This window comes from Emys orbicularis, chromosome 2 (assembly GCF_028017835.1).
Source record: "Emys orbicularis isolate rEmyOrb1 chromosome 2, rEmyOrb1.hap1, whole genome shotgun sequence".
NCBI lineage: Eukaryota > Metazoa > Chordata > Testudines > Emydidae > Emys > Emys orbicularis.
Window position 1 is genome coordinate 3030158 of NC_088684.1, and position 20744 is coordinate 3050901.

Consider the following 20744-nt stretch of genomic DNA (forward strand, 5'->3'; position numbering starts at 1 on the left):
CAGTCCCTGCCAGTGTGGGGCACCGCGGGAGTGAGCGCCACCTGCTGGCCACGCTGCTGCTGCCCTGGCACCTGCCGGGCACCGTCAGACAGATGGCGGGGGTGGGGCTCTGCCCCAGTCTTGCCGCCCCATAGTGGGTCTCTGCAGCCCGCTTGTGGCTGAAGGATGAAGAGCTACAGCCCTACTAAGCAGGAGTCTGCCCCACATGCTGCCCCAGCCCTTGCCAGGCCCTAGGGGCTGCTGTGTCTGGGCGTGGGGCTGGCCGGGGTGGGCACGGCGACGCTGGGGAGCTCGCTACTTTCCACCCCAGTTTTGTGCCCACCCAGCCCTGCTCAGGGGAGTAAAGCCTCCGAGTGAGGCTGCTGGCGACCTGCAGGCCTGTCTGGCTGACCCACCTCTCTCTGCAGGGCTAAGGCATCACAGAGCTAGCCCGGGGGCAAGGGGGGGGGGGCGATCACAGTCCAGGTGCTCCCCAGCCAGGAGAGGAATTCACCTGGCACAAAACGGGCACAGCTGGCACCAATGCCCAGCAGAGGCCAAGGTCCATGGCAACCTGGCTCCCCTGGGGTGAATGCCTGCCCCAGATGGGCACGCTAACTCCTTCCAGACAGCAGGGCCACCAAGTTTTGTGCTGGCAGGAGCCTGGCCGGGGCAGAGGCATCTGGTGTCCGAGGAGCAGGCGTGGTCCCTTCGGCAGGAACGTGCCCCTTGGCCAGACGCAGCAGGGCACCAGCAGGGATTGAACCCACGACACGCAGCACCAAACCACTGGCGGCTGCAGCTCCAGCCCTTGGCTGAGTGACTAGCCGGCTGTGCTGGGGCCGGCCACTAGAGGGAGCCATGATCACACACCTCATCCCAGGCATTAGCCAAGTCACATACGGCGCCTCCGCTGCCCGTGGGCCCCAGCAGAGCCGAGCTGGGTCAGAGCCACACTGGCCAAGCCTGGCCCGGCCCCACCAGAACTGGCGAGGGGCCACGCACCATTCGCTAGTGCAGGGGGATGCCTGGGACACGCAGTCCCAGGGGAGGGCTAGTCACAGCCGCGGGGCAGGCAGGCGCTGGCCCGGCCCTTGCCGAGGGGAAGCAGACCCACGGGAGGGCATTGCAAAGCCCTCTGCGCAGAGCAGAGCCCGGGGGCAAGGACTCAGCGCCCCTTAGAGCTGTAACACCCCGAGTGTCCCCAAGGGGGCAGCGTCTTCTCCTTGGTCTAAACAAGCATCAGGGATGCTGCGGGGGCCCTGGCCAGGAAGGATGCTCAGGCCAGTTGCAGGGGGCAGCTGGAGCGCCAAGCCTGGGGCCCCTGCCCTGTGCAGTGATCTGGGGGAGGCAGGCGCGGTTCCGAGCCCCAGGGGCCGCAGACTCGGAGCTCCCGCCAGCCCTCTTGGGCTGCCACCCCCGGCTGCCTCTCGGCAACGTGCGGAGACACAAGCGGCCGTCTGAGGGGCTCAGAATTCCCTGCCCTGGGCAGCGCTGATGGCAAACCCAGCAATGCCGGAGCTGAGGGCATCTCTCTGGCTCATTAACGAGTAACCCAAAGGGCCACCTTTGGACTCTGGTCAGGGAAGGGGAATTGGACCATCGAGCCCTGGGCCGCCCCCCCAGGCGGGGCTTTCGTCAGCCCTGCAGCGACCCAGGCACCTTCCCCCCAGCCGCAGCTCAGGCATTCCCAGCCCCTCTGTGCGCCGGAGCCCAGCAGGGGGATGGCGGCGGGGAGGAAGGTCCTGACCCTGGACTCCGTCAATCCGTGTGTCAAAGGCGCCAGGCTCCCCACGCTGGGGCCCCTGCTGGAGAGGGCCTCGGAAATCCAGCGCCAGCTGGCGCAGGTGAGGGGGATTCTGGGAAAGCGTTCGGGGTATTCCTGGGGCTGCCGGGGCTCAGGGCATGGGGCAGTGTCCTGGGTCCTGGCTGTGGGCGCTGGCAGGGCAGGTCTCTGCTGAACAGTGGCTCCAGCACCGGCCTCCTGGACTGCCTGTTTGCTGCCTGCAGGGCCAGCCAGAGGGCGGCCTGTGGAACTGCCAGCGCCACTGCCCCTGGGCATCGAGCGTCCCGCAGCCCAGCCCTGCCCTGATGGGCTTTGGCAACCGGTTCTGTCAGTCACACCTGGGCAGGGCTATCCCCTGGCTCCCTGCCCTGTCACTGGGCCGGCCCTGCAGGGCTCATGGGGCCAGTCCCTGGCTCCCTGCCCTGTCGCCGGGCCGGCCCTGCAGGGCTCATGGGGTCGGCCCCCGGCTCCCTGCCCCGAGCCAGTCACACCTCCTCACATCCCCCCGTGGTGGGAGTGCACCAGCCTGGCTGGCAGAAAGGGGCCGCAGGGCGAGGGTGAATGTGGGCCAGCCAACCTGTGCCAGAGCTGCCCACAGGGAGAAGGACAAATGCAGCCTGTGCTGGGGAGCCCGTGCCCAGGGGAAGGGAGGGAGGGGCCAGCTCTGTTAATGATGGCTCAGAGCCCCCCCTTGGTGGGGGCATTTTGCTCTCTGCCCCAGGGAGAGGAGAAGCCCTTCCGGGAGGTTATCTGGTGCCACTCGGGGGACCCCCACGCTGCAGGCCAAAGACCCATCACCTTCCTACGCCAGGTGAGGAGAAAGGATCCCCCCTGCAGCCCCTGGGGAGAGCAGAGACCAGCAGGACCCTCTGGGATGCCCCCCACGTCCCTTCCTGCCGCACCCCGTGTGGGAGGGAGCAGCCAGCGGGAAAGCCCCTGCCGGGTTCCCCCCGCCCAGCTGCAATGCAGACAGCAGCCTCCTGCCCATCCCTGCCCCCGGTGCCATGCGGTGACCCCAGCAGCCCTCGGACCTGGGCCCCGGGGAGCTGCACAAACCCAGCGACCAGCAGCCCCTGCCCTGGGGAGACCAGCTGAAATAGCAAGTCATGCAAAGGGCAAGAGGGGAAACTGAGGCCCACAGTCACCCAGCTGCAGAGCTCAGGGTCACCCTGTGCATGAGCTACCCCTACCTGTATGAGCTACCACCCATGTCATTGAGTGTCTTTATGAGTCCCCCCCATGAGCACCCCACAGCACACACGTCCCCCTCTCTATGCCCCTGGCCTTCCTCTGCCAGCTTCCATGTGAGGATCCCAACACACGGGACAAGCCCTGGGGGGAAAGTCATCCCCGTGCGGAGACCCAGCTCCGTGTAAGTCCTAAGTCTGCCCTCAGACTCGGGCTTGAGTGGTGGCCTTGTGCCAATTCCTCCCCCCCTGCACTAGGCCTGGCAGGAAGGGGGAGTGAGCCCAGAGCCACGTGAGTCACATGCGGGGGGGAGGGCAGGAGACTCAAGCCAGATCTCGTGACTCCCAGCCCTGGGCCCGACCCCCCATCCTCTGCCTGACCCCAATGCCACAGCTTGTGCCTGTTCCTGTCTGCGAGACCAGAGAGGCCAGGAGAGCCCCCTGGCTGTCTCCACGGCCATCGGGGTTTACCCCTTAGTGGCTAATTGGGTCCTCGACAGCAACCCCACTCGGGCAGCAGTTCAGGGGCTTGGTTTGAGCAGTCAAGGGCCAGTACTAGAGGCATCCTCATAGCCCAGAGGTGGGCAAACTACGTCCGGCGGGGGCGGGCCACAACCGGCCCGCGGGACCCTCCTGCCCGGCCCCTGAGCTCCTGCCCCGAGAGGCTCGCCCCCGGTCCCTCCCCCGCAGCCTCAGCTTGCCCCACCGCCGGCGCAATGCTCTGGGTGCCGGGGCTGTGAGCTCCTGGGGCAGCGCCGCTGCAGAGCCCGGCCTGACCCGGTGCTCTGCGCTGCGCGGTGGCGTGGCTGGCTCCAGCCGGGCGGCGCGGCTGCCTGTCCTGGTGCTCTGGGCGGCGCGGCTGTGGCCCCCCAGCCACTGGGGCTCCAGGCAGCGCGGTAAGGGGGCAGGGAGCAGGGTTACCATCCGTCCGGGTTTCCCCGACATGTCCGGCTTTTGGGTCTTTACATAGCCGTCCGGGGGAATTTGTCAAAAGCTAAAAAGGTCCGGGATCCCCCCCCCGCTATTTAAAGACCCAAAAGCGCTGACCGGGCAGCCGCGCCGGCGGAAAGCGGTACCGGGAGCAGCATGGAGCGGCCGCGAGAGGCGGGTGCGGGCGGCCCGGCTCCCCCTGCCTGGGGCTCCCCTCGCCCGCCGCGGGGCTGGGGCTCTCCCGGGGCTCTGCCCTGCACGCGCCCAGCACCCCCGGGGCTGCTCCTGCCTCCCTGGGCTGGCCCCAGATCCCCTCCCCCGCGGGGCTGGGGTCCTGCTGCGGCTTGCGCCCCTCTGCCTCCTCCGCGGGGCAGGCAGCCCCAGGGGGTTGAGGCCGTGCCACCCCTTCCCCAGCTTCCCCCTCCAGCAGCCCCCGCACCGCCCTGCCGGGCCTGTTCAGCCCTCGGCCCCACCGGGTCCTGCCCTGCCTCATGCAACCCGCCCCTACCGTGCGGCGGCCGGGACTGGGGGAGCCGGAGCTGGTGCAGGAGACGAGCCTGGCTCTCAGCCCAGGCTCCGGCATCAGCCTGCAGCGGGGAGCGGAGCCACCCCCGCCGGCTCGGCTCAGCCCAGCCCCGCTCTTAAAGGGACAGGGACCCCACCGTGGCTCAGCCCGGCCTGGGGCACGTGGGGGTGTCACCTCTCCCCCCACCTGGGGGGCCCGGTGAGGGGGGTGCTCGGCCCCATAGCAGCGCAGAGGGGAGGCCAGTGATGCACCTTACTCTCTCCTGCACTGCCAGCCACGGTCTTGCCTCCTTTCCCCAGCTCTGTGAGGCAGGGCCGGCTCCAGGCACCAGGCAACCAAGCTGGTGCTTGGGGCGGCACCTGGAGGGGGGCGGCGCGGCGCTCGGGCTGCCGGGGAGAGCGGGGCCACAGCCGGGCTCGCCGCCCTCCCCCCGGCGCTCTGGCCGCCCTCCCCCCTGCGCCCTCCCCCCGGCTGCCGGGGGGAGAGCGGCGAGCACCTGCTGGGGCTCGCCGCCCTGCGCTCTGACCGCCGGGGGGAGAGCCGAGCCCCCGCCGGGGCTCGCCGCCCTGCCCCCACTGGGGCTCGCCGCCCTGCCCCCGGCGCTCTGGCCGCGGGGGGGGGGGAGAGCCGAGCCCCCGCCGGGACTCGCCGCCCTCCTCCCAGGGCTCCGGCCGCCCTGCCCCCGCTGGGGCTCGCCGCCCTGCCCCCGGCGCTCTGGCCACGGGGGGGGGGGAAGAGCCGAGCCCCCGCCGGGACTCGCCGCCCTCCTCCCAGGGCTCCGGCTGCCCTCCCCTCCGGCGCCCTCCCACCGGCCGCCGGGGGGAGAGCGGAGCCCTCGGCGGCGCTCGCCGCCCTCCCCCCTGGTGCCCTGCCCCCGGCCGCCGGGGGGAGAGCGGAGCCCCCGCCGGGGCTCGCCGCCCTCCCCCCCCCCCGGCGCCCTGCCCCCCCCCGGCACCCTGCCCCCAGCCGCCGGGGCTCGCCACCCTGGCCCCGGGGCTTCGGCTGCCCTCCCCCCAGCGGGAGAGCGGAGCCCCCGCCGGGGCTCGCCGCCCCCCCCTGGGCTCCGCCCCCCCCCCCGCGGGGGGAGGGGGGGGCGGCCGGAGGCTTTTTTGCCTGGGGCGGCAAAAAAGCCAGAGCCGGCCCTGCTGTGAGGCACTGGCTCCAAGCAGAGTCTAGCCCTGAGTGTTTATTTCCACAGCAGTGAGTTTTCGGTTTGGTGCATTCACTCCTGATCTCCCTGGTAAAGTGTAACAAAAGCCCTTGGCATTCATTTTCTCAGTGTTTCTGGGAATACCCTTTTCAGTTTCATAGATTGATCTGGGATCTTTCTTTTGCTGTTTCCGGAGAGAACTGTTGACAGCAAAAAGCAACAGAGGGTCCTGTGGCACCTTTAAGACTAAGTCTTGCATCTGAAGAAGTGAGGTTCTTACCCACGAAAGCTTATGCTCCCAACAGGGCCGGCTCCAGGAACCAGGCAACCAAGCTGGTGCTTGGGGCGGCACCTGGAGGGGGGCGGCGCGGCGCTCGGGCCGCCGGGGAGAGTGGGGCCACAGCCGGGCTCGCCGCCCTCCCCCCGGCACTCTGGCCGCCCCCGCGCCCTCCGCCCGGCTGCCGGGGGGAGAGCCGAGCCCCCACCGGGGCTCGCCGCCCTGCCCCCGGCGCTCTGGCTGCCGGGGGGAGAGCCGAGCCCCCACCGGGGCTCGCCGCCCTGCCCCCGGCGCTCTGGCCGCCGGGGGGGAGAGCCGAGCCCCCGCCGGGGCTCGCCGCCCTCCTCCCAGGGCTCCGGCCGCCCCCCCCCCCGCGCCTTGCCCCCGGCCGCCGGGGGGAGAGCGGAGCCCCCGCGGGGGGGGGGGGGGCGGCGGCCGGAGGCTTTTTTGCCTGGGGCGGCAAAAAAGCCAGAGCCGGCCCTGGCTCCCAATACTTCTGTTAGTCTTAAAGGTGCCACAGGACCCTCTGTTGCTTTTTACAGATTCAGACTAACACGGCTACCCCTCTGATGTTGACAGCAGGGAGATATGTCCCTGACTAGAGGGCAGGAAGCAAATTTGACTAGACCAGTTGTGACTTCCTTTTGATTTGTTACTATAAAATGTATTACACACAAATAGATTGCTAATGAACTTCCATCTTTGGGTTTCTGGAAAACAACTCACTCTAATACTTGGAAGATGCAGGGACCTTTGGTCTTAAAAAATGAAACATCAGACTCATTAATTTGGGGGAAGTGCAGTGGTCCATTTATGAAATTTCTTAAAAACATGATTCAAAAAATCCTTCTGAGACTGTATTTTAATGCCGAGATCCCAATAGCCTTACTATAGAAATAGAAAGTAAAACAAAGACATTCTTGATCCAGGTCAATTAGAGCAGTGGTTGTCAATGTTTCCAGACTACTGTACCTCCTTCAGGAGGCTGATTTGTCTTGAGTACCCCTCACTTAAAAAACTACTTGCTTACAAAATCAGACATAAAAATACAAGTATCACAGCACAGTATTACTGAAAAATTGCTTATTTTCTCATTTTTACCATATAAATTATCAAATAAATCACGACTTCCAGATTGAGAAACACTGGTATAGTATATAGAGCAGTATAAACAAGTCACTGTCTACGATGATGGTTGCATATGCTTCGATAATTAGTTTGGCAAGGCCTTCTATATCAAAGTTACACACATTTTTACACAATATCACGCAAACCAGCTTGGATCTCTCACTATTCATGTCTCTGTACTAATTGTGCTCTGCATCATTTCACAAAAAAGTTATTTAACTGAGCTTGAAATTTGTCATTATACTGAGATTTCTAAAAATACCCTTCTAGAAAAATTTCCATTTGGTTTCCCAGTAAAGAAAAGGACTTTATATAGCTTGTTTGTTTGAACTTCGAGGCCCATACAGTCCCTGAAATGACACTGCCTTGGTTAGTGTTGTGCCCCATTTCTCACAGTACTCATGATGGGTTGGATTGTCACAGCCCAGCTCAGCCACACAAGGGAGTAAATATTATCTTTTCCAAGTAGACCCCGCTGATATGGGGATGCCCCTTTAAAGGAAGGCCCCAGGACAGGTATGGACAGGGGAGTCCCTCCAGTGGAGGGAGAGGTGAGTGTCAGAGGTAGGGTTACCATACGTCCGGATTTTCCCAGACATGTCCGGCTTTTTGGTCCTCAAATCCCCGTCCGGGAGGAATTTCCAAAAAGCAGAACATGTCCGGGAAAATAGGGAGGCATGGTAAGGGGACCGCCTCCTCCCCGGGCTCCAACTTTTCCGGCTCCCGCCGCTCTCCACCGCGGCAGGGGCCGAAGCAACTTCCCCAGCGCAGCAGCAGCCGGGGGGCGGGAGGGAGGAGGGGGAATGTGGGGTGCTCAGGGGAGGGGGTGGAGTTGGGGTGGGGAAGGGGCGGAGTTGGGGCGGGGCCGGGAGCGGGGAAGGGGCGGAGTTGGGGCAGGGGCGGGGTCCCGTGGAGTGTCCTCTTTTTGCACTATTGAAATATGGTAACCCTAGCAGGGAGCGGGAGGGTTGGATAGAGGGCAGGGGAGTTCGGGGTGGTGGTCAGGGGGTGGGGTGTGGATAGGGGTCGGGGCAGTCAGGGGACAGGGAGAAGGGGCAGTTGGATGGGGCAGGGGTCCCGGGGGGCAGTCAGGAAGGAGGGGGGGTTGGATGGGGTGGCAGGGGGCAGTCAGGGTCAAGGAGAAGAGGTGGTTGGATGGGGAAGTCAGGAAGGAGAGGAGGGGTTGGAAGGGGCGGGGCGGTCAGGGGACAGGGGAAGGGAGGGGTTGGATGGGACAGGAGTCCCGGGGGGGGGCTGTCAGGGTGTGAGACGCGGGGGGGGTTGGATAGGGGGCGGGGGCCCGGCCACGCCTGGCTGTTTGGGGAGGCACAGCCTTCCCTAACGGGCCCTCCATACAATTTTGGAAACCTGATGCGGCCCTCAGGCCTAAAAGTTTCCCCGCCCCTGTCATAGCCTGAGCAAACCCTCCCTTGGACTCCCTACTCTGGCCACTGGGCGGCGCTCACGCGCCACAGGGCGAGGGGCTGTGTGGCTTTACAGCCGGCGCTGCGCTGTGGGTGCTCTGGGCAGGAGTTGGGATGGCTAGTGATCTCGACTGGGGCAAAGCCATGGGGCCAATCCGGCCAGCCGCTGCCCTATGCCTAGCGGGATACTAGCCGAAGGTCACCCCCATCCAGCCGTGCACGGAGCCCCTCGGCAGGGCACGCTCCCCTGCTGTGCTGTCCTCGGAGCAGGGAGGGCGTAAGGTTAGCTGTCCCGGAGCTGGCCGCAGCTCGGGCATCCCCTGGCGCCCTACAACAGGCCAGGCGCTGCATCGCTCCCCCGTGGGGGGCCAGGGACTGATGCACGCCAGCCAGGGTTTGCAGCGACCCCCCCGAACAGAGCAGGATGTATTAGCCACGGGGCCCCCGGGCTCGGAAGTCCTTAGGTCAGCAGCGAGCCGGTGAAGGGCTCCACCTCGCCAAGCTGCTGTCACTCCGGTTCGGCACCGTCTCTGTCTGGTCCTGCAGTCAGGTGGGGGAATCGCGTCCCTCCTGGCCCAGGCCCCCATTGGCTTTCCCGGACCGGCGCTGGCGGGAGCTGGTCCTAGCCAGGCCCGAATGACCCACTGGTACCAGCCCAGACGCTTACCTCACGTGACCCCCCCCACCCAGGAGCTTTGCCCAGGAGCATTTTAACCCTTAGCCACTGGGGAGCAAATCCCTGTCGCGTGCAGCCCTGCCCTGCTTCAGTCCTAAAGATCCGACAGACCATTCCCAGCCCTCCCCACGTAATGCTCTGCCACGGCAGAGGTTTCCCAGCCCCCAGCTGGGGGTGCCCGGATAACCTCACCATGGGGGAGGGGAGGAATGGGGCACCTTTCGGGGGGGGGGAGTAGCAGGGAGCTGGGTCCGGTCTAAGGGTTGAATGTCCCACCCTCCCTTGCTGGCTGATCCGCCCCTGATTGCAGGGGGCAGCTGCTTGGGAGGGCTGGGGGCTGAATGCAGGGAAAGGGGTGTTTTCCAAAGGGCACTCAGCTGGGGTTGGCTATTGGGGCACTGGGCTGTCAATCACCTTCACTCTGTTCCACCCCGTGCGCTGTCTGTCTCTGGGCTACGCTGTTATAGGTGGCTGCCATCTGCGCTTACCCAGAGCTGCTGCATGCCGACTCCATGCCACGGGACGCCAAGCAGCGAGCCAGCCGCATCCTGCAGGAGCTGCACAGCTCCAGTGCCGGTACCTGAGCACTGCAGCCTCCATCGGGATAGACCTCGCCCTGGGAGCTGGGTCCGGGCCCAGCCGCTCCCTGGAGTCGCTGCTGAAACCTTCAGAGAGAGGGGCCATTAGTGCCAGCTGTGGGGTGGGGGAGGCAGTGGACTGGGCCCCGTCTGCGTTCCCCACTGGCCCATTGAGTGGGGGGCCTTCCCCATGGCTGATCCAGTGAATTTTGCCTGTGGCGGTGGTGGGGGCTGCGTGGCACAGAGTGGGGGGCTCTGCCAGGACTGACTGGCTGACTGCCCCTGGTTCTGGAGGCAGAAGGAGAGGGAGGGTCCTTGCTCTTTGCAGTTAAGCGGCAGAGTCTGTCCCTGACGCTGGGCTGGGTCCTTCTCCTAAGGGGCGTATAACATGGAGTACGTCACCACCGCTGTCCCCCAGAGGGTGGCCCGCTACCTAGAGAGGAGAGACGGGGGCATCCGCTGTGATCCCAGGAACATCGTCACGTGCGGGGGCATCACCACGGCCATAGTGGTGAGTCCAGCGTGAACCAGATCCAGCTTGGGGGAGTGGGGACTTGGACCAGCCAGCCCCGCCGGCCGGGCAGCCTCCCCAGCCCCTGTGCCCGCTGATGCTGGTCCAGGTGTCATTAACCCTTAGCCTGCCAGCCCTTGTCCTCCCTCGCCCCAGCGGTGTCGCGTGAGCCTGGAGCAGCCTGTGCTCTCTCTTCCTCCTCCAGGACTTCCTCTCCCTGGTGGTCAATGAGCAGGACCCCAGGAGGGCGGGCGTGCTGCTGCCGGTGCCCGGGCACCCTCTCTTTGCGGACGCCGTAGCACTGGCCGGTGCCGTCGGGGTGCAGTACCACCTGGACGAGGAGGGCGACTGGGCCCTGGACGTTGGGGAGATCAGGCGGGTGCTCAGCCAAGCCAGGGGACACTGCACCCCCAAAGTGCTCTGCGTCATCAACCCCGGATACCCGACGGGTGAGTCGGAGCGAGCGGCCCCCTGCCCAACCCCGTCCTCATCAGCTCTCCTCCAGCGTGCCCCGAGCTGCTGGGGAGCAGGCGGCTGACCCTGCCGTGGGCCCCGCAGGGAACGCACCCGGGGGGATCTGCTGGGCTCTTCCCGTAACTGCTGCACCATGGCACCCAGACGCCAGGGCCCTGGCTCACCCAGCACTGCCCCGCCCAGGAGGAGAGCCCAGTGGGGTCAGGGCCAGGAGCACGGGGCAGGAGATCACAGCCGGGGACGTGCCCAGGGCAGTCAATGCACAGAGGCTCTCTGGGGCAGGACAGAGCTAGGAGAACAGGACACAGCTGCTGCCTCCGACACAGGCCCTTGGCACAGAGGAGACCCCGTTCCCCGGCCTGCCTTGCCCAGGTGACGTATCAGCCAGAAGACAGAGGGGCAAGAAATGGTTGTAAAAGCTTTGTGGGGCAGGGGAGGGAGACTCAGCACCCAGCACCAGCAACACACCCTGCTGGCTGGCAGGAGGGCCGGGGGGCAGGGGCCCTGGCTGGCAGGAGGACCGGGGGGCAGGGGCCCTGGCTGGCAGGAGGGCCGGGGGGCAGGGGCCCTGGCTGGCAGGGGAAGCGGGTGGCAGCAGCCCCGGCTGGCAGGGGGAACTGGGCGGCAGGGCCCCGGCTGGCACCTGAGAGGCAGAAGGAGTTCTCAGCACGTGGCGTTGGCTGGAATGATCGGGACGGGAGCAGCCAGGCCAGGCTGGCAGGATGGCTCCACACCTGACTCCGTTTCGGCCTTGGCAGACCGGGCGACCCCACCCTCTGCCAGGGGGCTCCTGGATCTCGGCCCCCTCCCGGGTCACTGTGTGACGAGGCCAGGATCAAAGGGACCCGGAGGCCCCGCACCCACTCTGCTTGTGCCCGCAGGCCACGTGTTGAGCAGGAGGCACATCCAGGACGTTCTTCAGCTGGCTGCCCAGGAGAGGCTGCTCCTGCTGGCGGATGAGGTGGGTGCCCGGCCGCCCCCGGTATCCGGTAGCCTTGGGGAGGGAACGCAGCACCGGGTGGGGGCGGGGAGCTGGGAGAGCAGCCCTTAGCCACTGGCTGCATGTGGGGGGGTTCAACAGGAGGAGCTGGTGTTCAGCACCCTGCCCTGCCGTCCATCCCCAGGAAGCAGCCTGACCCCTCTCCATTGTTACCCGCACACGCCAGGGCACCCACCCGTTCCCAGCTCCTAGGGCCAGAGCCGTCCCTTGGGTAGGGCAAATCAGGGCAACCGCTCCGGGCGCTGTGCTTTGCGGGGCCGATTGGCCGGTGTGGTCGGTCCCGGAAGAGACGAATCCGTCACTTCCATCCCGGACCCCGCACCCCGCTAGGGACGGCCCTGCCTAGGGCTCAGGGCGTACTCTTCTGTGGGTTTTCAGGATCTTTTCCCAGTGAAAGAGCCTTACACAGTAATAGCCTTAACCTCTGTTTATTAACAATCACCAAAACAGAATGCACACGTTAAGCACACAGTGCTCACCACTCCCAATGAGACAGATGAACTTTTGCTGCTGGCCAGTCTGGATCAGGTCACCCGGGGACTCCAGTTTCTGCCCGGTGTGATTGGCTTGGGGTTGTGTCCTGGAGTTGGTTCTGAAGAACTTCCTTTTGGACCCCAGTTTCTATAGTGAAACCAGAGTCCTGCTTAGGTGCACCTTAATCAATCATGTAACTAAAATATTACAAAATAATTCTTTGACCAATCGTAGCCCATTACGAAACAGCTCTTTAACCAATCATACCCCACCATATTAGTTGATTTACACCTTGCAAAATTAGTTATACAACAGACAAGAGCAATCAAAGAACCAGACAGAGACCATACAGATAAACACTAGAGAAGTGGGGCCCATAAAACCAAAAAAATAAAGAAGTATAGATTTCACACCCACAGCTGTTGAGGAGTGAGTCCTTGCCAGACAGAATGCTGTCAAACAAAGTTTTCTTTTAACATCGACTTAAGAGATTCCTTGCTTATCTGGTGGCGGTGGGTACTGTTAGGAGGGGCACTTTCTGAACAGCCTGATATCAAAGAATCATAGAATATCAGGGTTGGAAGGGATCTCAGGAGGTCATCTAGTCCCACTCCCTGCTCAAAGCAGGACCAACCCCAACTAAATCATCCCAGCCAGGGCTTTGTCAAGCCTGACCTTAAAAACCTCTAAGGATGGAGATTCCACCACTTCCCTAGGTAACCCATTCCAGTGCTTCACCACCCTCCTAGTGAAATAGTGTTTCCTTATATCCAACCTAAACCTCCCCCACTGCCACTTGAGAACATTCGCTCCTTGTTCTGCCATCTGCCACCACTGAGAACAGCCGAGCTCCATCCTCTTTGGAACCCCCCTTCAGGTAGTTGGAAGCAGCTATCAAATCCCCCCTCACTCTTCTCTTCTTCAGACTAAATAACCCCAGTTCCCTCAGCCTCCCCTTCACAAGTCATGTGCGCCAGCCCCCTAATCATGTTCGTTGCCCTCCGCTGGACTCTCTCCAATTTGCCCACACTATGGTAGGCCATTGTTTTGATATGGTTTAGATGGAATGCGGGAATGTGACTTTCTGCTTCTTGGCTCATGGCTGCTGCTGTCCTAACATGGCTGCAGACAAAGGCCTCAGACCTGACACCACCCTTGGTGGGCAGCACGCTGGGCTCCTCCCCCTCCCCTCAGGCGTCAGCCTGATCCTCCTCTCTGTCCCGGCAGGTTCACCAGGACTGTGTGTTCACCCCGGACTCCCCCTTCCTCTCCTTTAAGCGGGTTCTGTGTGAGCTGGGCCCCGCAGTCTCCAGCGCGGTGCAGCTAATCTCCTTCTACTCCGTCTCCAAGGGCTTCGCCGCAGAGTGAGTGCACCCCCTGCTGCCAGGCCTGGAAATGCCCCTTCTCCCCCTGTGGATGCTCCAGATGGTGGGTCCTTCCTGACCCCACTCTGAGATTATGGGGTTCATGTGCCCCTTCACCCTGGTGCCACCCCCAGGATTACAAGGGTATGGGTAGTTCCTGCCCCAGCACATACAAAATCATTGGCCTTTCTTTGGCATATGGACTGCGATGCCAGCTGGGAGGGCAGGTTGGTGATGCCAGTGAGGGAGTAGGCTCCCCCGTCATGGTCAGCTCAGGGACACAGATTGCAAAACCAGTCAGGGACAAGTGCCATCTGGGGCAGAGCCAGTGATGCAGTTGTAATTGTTCTGGCTGTCAGTGCTGGCGTGCCCCAGACCTCTAGGGTGCCAGGTGTACCGCAACTCACAGGCAAACACCGTAATCTCAGGGTCGTGGGTTCAAACCCCATGTTGGGCATTTGATCTTGATTTAGTTGAGGATTGGTCCTGCTTTGAGCAGGGGGTTGGACTAGATGACCTCCTGAGGTCCCTTCCAACGCTGATATTCTATGATTCGTGTAGGTGCCAGCCCTGGGGGGGTCCCAAGAACACTCAGCCACATGGGGTGGGGAGTTGCAGATACCCTAGGTACAGAGGCTTGAACAGTAATGTAGTAAGAGGAGGCCCTGAGATATAAACCCTTATCAGAGGCCCAATATGAGGCCTGAGGCCTGAACTAAAGTAATGGTCAAGACTTTGCTAACATAAAGCAAAGTTAAGCTGTGAGCCAGAGGCAGGCCCTGCTCACAGAAGCTGGCAGGAAAAGGGCTGATGTTGCATAAATATATATTCACCTAGCAAAGTTAAAGTATAAACATGGTACCAAAACACACTATACTGGAACATTCCACAGATAACAGTATAGTGTGTTTTGGTACCATGTTTATACTTTAACTTTGCTAGGTGAATATATATTTATGCAACATCAGCCCTTTTCCTGCCAGCTTCTGTGAGCAGGGCCTGCCTCTGGCTCATAGCTTAACTTGCTTTATGTTAGCAAAGTCTTGACCATTACTTTAATTCAGGCCTCAGGCCTCAGGCCTCATACTGGGCCTCTGATAAGGGTTTATATCTCAGGGCCTCCTCTTACTACATTTTATTTGGGAGTGCCTCTAAGGCTCAATCATAATACTACATTCCTCAGTCATGGTCCCGGGCCTAACATTCCCAGGCCCACCATAAGGGACTAAAAAATAATTGAATAATAAAATCTGTCTATCAGTCGTACGTGGGAATGTGCAGACTAAAAAGACAGATGGGGCATAAGTGTATGGATGGTAAAATAAGATAACCACATAACAGTGTTTAGCCCACTGAGTTATCTTTAGTCCATGCATTATGCTTTTCCGGGACGATGGGTAAACATCCTCCCCATAAAAAGACAAAAAGTGGGGGAATGTAGTAAGAGGAGGCCCTGAGATATAAACCCTTATCAGAGGCCCAATATGAGGCCTGAGGCCTGAACTAAAGTAATGGTCAAGACTTTGCTAACATAAAGCAAAGTTAAGCTGTGAGCCAGAGGCAGGCCCTGCTCACAGAAGCTGGCAGGAAAAGGGCTGATGTTGCATAAATATATATTCACCTAGCAAAGTTAAAGTATAAACATGGTACCAAAACACACTATACTGGAATATTCCACAGATAACATGGAACAGGCCGACCCATCCCAATGACAGGGGCAAAAGGGTAAAATGATGGACAGAGTTGTTTTGATCGAACCAATCTGTACAAGGTAAGAGGCGGCACCTTGCTACATAGAGGGGTTGCACCTCAATACGTCAGGAGTGATGTGTAACTTGTTTGTACCTGTGTATAAGAATGTATCCCTGGGGTGGTGTCTTTGTCCGGCCGAGGGGGCAGTGAGTGGAAAGTCTCGCCACTGACTGAGCCGGGTCCATTGCCAAGAGGCACTTTCTCGTAGTATGCCCGGTAGACTAAGTAATCTACGGGGAACTGCCATTGTGTCCAAGGTCGCAATAAACCTAGTCGACGTGACTTTGCATCTTACTAGACTCTGTGGTTATTGGGGGTCCTCTTCGGGTCTGCTGTGTCAGCTATCTGCGCAGAGCTGGGGCAGCACACAGAGGGAACATACGCACGCAGCCGAGTGATATCAGCATTGAAGAAAGCAGAGCACCACACCGGTAGCATCTGACAACACTCCTGTTCCATGTTATCTGTGGAATGTTCCAGTATAGTGTGTTTTGGTACCATGTTTATACTTTAACTTTGCTAGGTGAATATATATTTATGCAACATCAGCCCTTTTCCTGCCAGCTTCTGTGAGCAGGGCCTGCCTCTGGCTCACAGCTTAACTTTGCTTTATGTTAGCAAAGTCTTGCCCATTACTTTAGTTCAGGCCTCAGGCCTCATATTGGGCCTCTGATAAGGGTTTATATCTCAGGGCCTCCTCTTACTACAAGTGACAGCTCAAAGCAACTGCCTGTGGAGCTCCCAATCCTTGGAGCTGTGATCAGCCCAGCTATTTGATGTAAATCGCTCCCTGGTGGGGTGGGCGGAGCTGAGCCGGGAAGACTTGGTATAAAAAGTCACTTGCTGGGCAGACTTGGGAGCCACAGAGGCAGCAGACAGGGGGTGTTAAAGGGAGCATGGGAGGCTTTCCTTCCTGGTTCAGCATGACGTGTGAAATGGAGATGGCCAGCGAGGGAAGGGATGGAACACCTGCCTTGGATGTGCCATGTTCTCTCTCCGGCCTGAGGCCAGGAGGGATTTTCTGTGCATGAGGTGCACCTTGGTGGCTGTGCTGGAAGAAAAGATTCTTGGACTGGAAGGGCAAGTTGAGACACTACTAAGAACCTGAGAAGCTGAGGAGTTCCTAGACAACCAGGTTCAGGGAACACCAGTACCCCAGGTTCAAGGGAGATTGGAGCTGACCACAAAGGAATTGGTAGGAGAGGGAGTGAGAGAGGAGGCTTGGCTCTTGGTAACCACCAGAGGCAGGAGGTCATGGCAGCATTCTACACGGCTGGAGACAGATGAGACTAGACAGACTGTGGCCCCAGACAGAAGAGAAGCGGGAGGAATTCCACACAGCCAGACATTTCAAATGGATACCAGGGCCTCAGTGTGGAAACTCTCCAGACCCAGCAGGTCTAGGGGAACGGAGAGGTGTATGGGTCACATGTGGATGGCAGCTTGGTCCAACCTGTAAGAAAATCAAGCTTAATCATGAAGAGTTCTCCAACCATCCAAGGAAGACAGATGATCCTTGTTGGGGATTCAATACTCAGAAGAATCGAAAGAACATTCTGCAAGGGACAAGCAGACAACAGGATGGTGTGCTGCCTTCCCGAAGCCAAGACTGGCTCGGCTTCTGAAGGCAATGGGCAAGGATCCACTGGTGATGGTTCACATCGGCACTAATGATAGCTCACGGAGAGTAAATGACCTTAGGACACTCAGAGGCATGCTGAAGAAGAAGAATGTCCAAGCCATCTCTGAGATCCTTCCTGTCCCACAAGCAAAGGAAGACTGAAGGCAAAAGATTCTGGCCGTGAATCTCTGGCTAGGTAAGTGGTGTAGGGTGGAGGGCTTTGGTTTTGTGGAGCACTGGTCCACCTTCCATGGGGAGAGGGGGCTGTATAGGTTGGATGGCCTCCCCTTCAGTAGAAGGGAGACCAACCTCCTCAGGAACAGGCTGGCTGGAGTGGTCAGGAAGGGGTTAAACTAATAGCAAAAGGGGAAGGTAAAAATAGGGAAGCTTGGAGCGCTCAACACAAAATCGCGATGTTGAGAATAGAATGAATCAAGGAGCCAAAGGACACGAAGAGAAGAAATTCTTGAATTGCCTCTACACCAATGCTAGGAGCCTGGGTGAGAGACGAGGAACTGGACTTGCTCATTGATGAGTGTAAAAGTGATCGAGTTGGTATTCCTGAAACCTGCTGGGCTGATTCCCATGCCTGGACTGTTAAAGTCGATGGTTATAAGCTATTTAGGAAAGCACAAGTGGGCCAACGGGAAGGGGGAGTGGTACTGCATGTCAAAAATGGCACGATCTGTTTGTGAGTCATGGTTAACTCAGAAGAAAATGATCTTGAATGATTATGGATCAATGGCCTAACAGATAATGCACAAGATGGGATACTAGCTGGTGTCTGCTACATGCCATCAAATCACACTAGGGAACAGGATGACCTGCTCCTTACCCATCCATCTATAATGTAGGGGGGGAAAGGTGCGTGATCATGGGGGACTTCAATCTGAGTGACATGCTGGAGGTCTCATGCTGCCAGTACTAAAACATCCTTGGAATTTCTAAACATTATAGATGACAATTTCCTAACTCAAAAAGTGTTGCAGCCAACGGGGGGAATTATTAGACCTTGTCCTAACAGATAAAGAGGAATCATAGAATATGAGGGTTGGAAGGGACCTCAGGAGGTCATCTAGTCCCACCCCCTGCTCAAAGCAGGACCAATCCCCAACTAAATCATCCCAGCCAGGGCTTTGTCAAGCCTGACCTTAAAAACCTCTAAGGAAGGAGATTCCACCACCTCTCTAGGTAACCCATTCCAGTGCTTCACCATCCTCCTGGTGAAAAAGTTTTTCCTAATATCCAACCTAAATCTCCCCCACTGCAACTTGAGACCATTACTCCTTGTTCTGTCATCTGCCACCACTGAGAACAGTCTAGATCCATCCTCTTTGGAACCCCCCCTTCAGGTAGTTGAAAGCAGCTGTCAAATCCCTCCTCATTCTTCTCTTCTGGAGACTAAACAATCCCAGTTCCCTCAGCCTCTCCTCATAAGTCATGTGCTCCAGCCCCCTAATCATTTTTGTTGCCCTCCGCTGGAGTCTTTCCAATTTTTCCACATCCTTCTTGTAGTGTGGGGCCCAAAACTGGACACAGTACTCCAGATGAGGCCTCACCAATGCCGAATAGAGGTAGAAGAGCCCTGGCCAGTCCAGCCCCCTCTATCCAGGAGACCCCCAGCTGTGCCCCAGGGCTCTGACGCTCGGTGAGTGGGGTGCAGGGCTGGGCATGGCCCCTGGAGCTTACCTCTTCTCTGCTCTGGCAGGGGCGGTTTCCGGGCCGGCTTCTTTGAGCTTGTGAACATCGACCCAGCAATCATGAAATGCTTCTGCTCCTGGGGAATGTCCGTCTACCCCCTGATCCTGGGCCAGGTCCTGCTGGATGCCCTGATGGAGCCGCCACTGCCTGGGGAGCCCTCCTGCCGGACCTTCATGGCAGTGGGTGCTGCATGCCGCATGGCAGGGCGGGAGGGCTGGGGGAGTGGGGAGGGACACAGCTGCAGGGAGCAGGGAAAGGCGAGCAGGCTGGTCAGGGACTGGGGATGCAGCACCTGGGTGCAGGGGGAGAGGCAGAGACGCTAGGCAGAACATGCCATGGGCAGGTCCAGAGCACAGGTAAGGGGGGAGGGCACAGGTGGCTCCAGGGCATGGTGAAGAAGGAAGAGTGCATGGCGCTGGGAACAGCCAACAGCTGGGGTGTGGCAGAGTCAGGGTGGCTCAAGGGACGTCAGAGTGGTGCCCAGCTCAGGAGGAAACAGTCTCCTCTGCTGCTGAGCTGAGCTCATCAGACAATGCTTGGCCTCGGCAGGTGTCGGTGAAAGAGCAGCTGGGGGCGGGCACAGCTCGAGGCTGCAGGCTAGTGGTTAGAGCAGCGTCTGACAGTCAGGGCTCCGGGTTCTACTCCTCTCTCTACGCGGGAGAGGAGTCTAGTGGTTAGAGCAAGGAGCAGGACGCCTGGGTTCTATTCCCAGAGGAGAACACCTACCTCCTGCACTCAGCACTGTGGTTCTCTCTCTCTCGGCTCCCAGGAGAAGCAGGCAGTGCTGAGCGACCTGGCCCACAAAGCGCAGCTGACCCAGGAGATCTTCAGCCAGGTGCCCGGGATCCGCTGTAACCCCGTGCAGGGCGCCATGTACTCCTTCCCCAGGATCCAGATCCCAGCCAGGGCTGAGCAGGAGGCCCAGGTGAGAGCCGGGCACGATGACGGAGCAGCCTGGGGGCTGGGGGAGCAGGGCCAGGGGAGAGCCGGGCACGGAGCAGCCTGGGGGGGGGTGAGGGAGCAGGGCCAGGGGAGAGCCAGGCATGGAGCAGCCTGGGGGTGGGGGAGCAGGGTCAGGGGAGAGCCGGGCACGGAGCAGCCCAGTGGTGTGTGGGGGAGCAGGCAGGCCCAGACCGGCCAAGAGCGTGAGGAGTGACTCTCCTGATGCCCTTTTTTCCTCCTAGGCCCTCGGTCTGGAGCCTGATTTCTTCTTCTGTCAGAAGCTGCTGGAGGCGACGGGGATCGTACTGGCCCCAGGGAGCACCTTCGGGCAGCGCCGGGGCACCCACCACGTCAGGTACCGCAGGACGAGGAGTTCCATTTCAGTGACAGGAGACGGGGTTGGGGCAGGTGACAGAGGACGGGTGGGGTTTGATTAGGGTGACAGGGTGGGGTTCAGTGACGGGTGATGGGGTCAGGTTCAGTGATGGGTGGCGTTTGGTGATGGAGGCGTGGGGATGGGTGAGAAGGTGGGGTTGGGTGATGGGGTCAGGGTCAGAGATGGGTCAGGGGTTGGGTGATGGATGCGTAGGGATGGATGAGAAGGTGGGGTGGGGAGATTGGGTCAGGGTCCGTGATGAGTTGGGTGATGGGTGACAAGGCAGTGTTGGGTGATGGGGTCAGCGTCAGAGATGGGTCAAGATGGGTGACAGGCGTTGGGTGACGGGTCAGGATCAGTGATGGTTTGGGGGTTTGGTGATGGGTTATGAATGAGCTCAGGCTGGCCTCACCCCTTGCCTGGTGCCTACAGCCAGGAAAGGGTAAAGACCCCTCATCACACCCACAACATGATCCTTTTCATAATCAGGCTTTCCCCATGAATCAGGCCCTGGGCCGCAGGCTCCTGCAGAGCTGAGCCCTCCTGTATCCCTGCACTGGGGCCATGAGCGATGGAGGAGCACCGGCAGGGACCAGCCGCCCATCTGCATCTAGGGCCAGGGTAGCCGTGCCCCCTACAGCAGAGTCCCAGAGCTCTGCCAGCTGAGGGTTCAGTGGCCCAGCGCCAAGGGTCTCAGCCCTTCTCTTCAGAGGGTTGCTCAGGGAAGAACCCCCAGCCCAGGCAGGAGCGAGGGATCAGCCCAGCATCTTCTCAGTGACCTTCCCTTCCCCTGCCAGGGTGACGCTGCTGCCCCGAGTGGAGACGCTGAGGATTGTTTTACAAACCGTCGCAGACTTCCACTCCCAGTTCCAGCAGCGATATTCCTGA

General features: G+C 60.3%; 1 protein-coding gene across 1 annotated transcript; it reads left to right on the top strand.

Moving 5' to 3' along the window:
* The first annotated feature begins 1703 nt into the window (after positions 1-1703).
* On the top strand, positions 1704-20744 carry LOC135874670 (alanine aminotransferase 2-like). Its single transcript, XM_065399566.1, has 11 exons — positions 1704-1826; positions 2448-2576; positions 9531-9639; positions 10019-10152; positions 10358-10601; positions 11508-11587; positions 13328-13464; positions 18546-18717; positions 19308-19463; positions 19723-19835; positions 20654-20744. Exons 1-11 carry the CDS (start codon positions 1704-1706, stop codon positions 20742-20744), a joined length of 1488 nt encoding a protein of 495 aa, XP_065255638.1.

What these genes read in the sequence shown, in the direction of transcription:
- LOC135874670 (XM_065399566.1), top strand. Translation starts at nt 1,704, where the DNA reads ATGGCGGCGGGGAGGAAGGTCCTGACCCTGGACTCCGTCAATCCGTGT. An exon ending in CCTGCCGGACCTTCATGGCA is followed by an intron (nt 18,718 to 19,307) that starts GTGGGTGCTGCA and finishes CTCGGCTCCCAG; the next exon opens with GAGAAGCAGGCAGTGCTGAG. An exon ending in GGGCTGAGCAGGAGGCCCAG is followed by an intron (nt 19,464 to 19,722) that starts GTGAGAGCCGGG and finishes TTTTCCTCCTAG; the next exon opens with GCCCTCGGTCTGGAGCCTGA.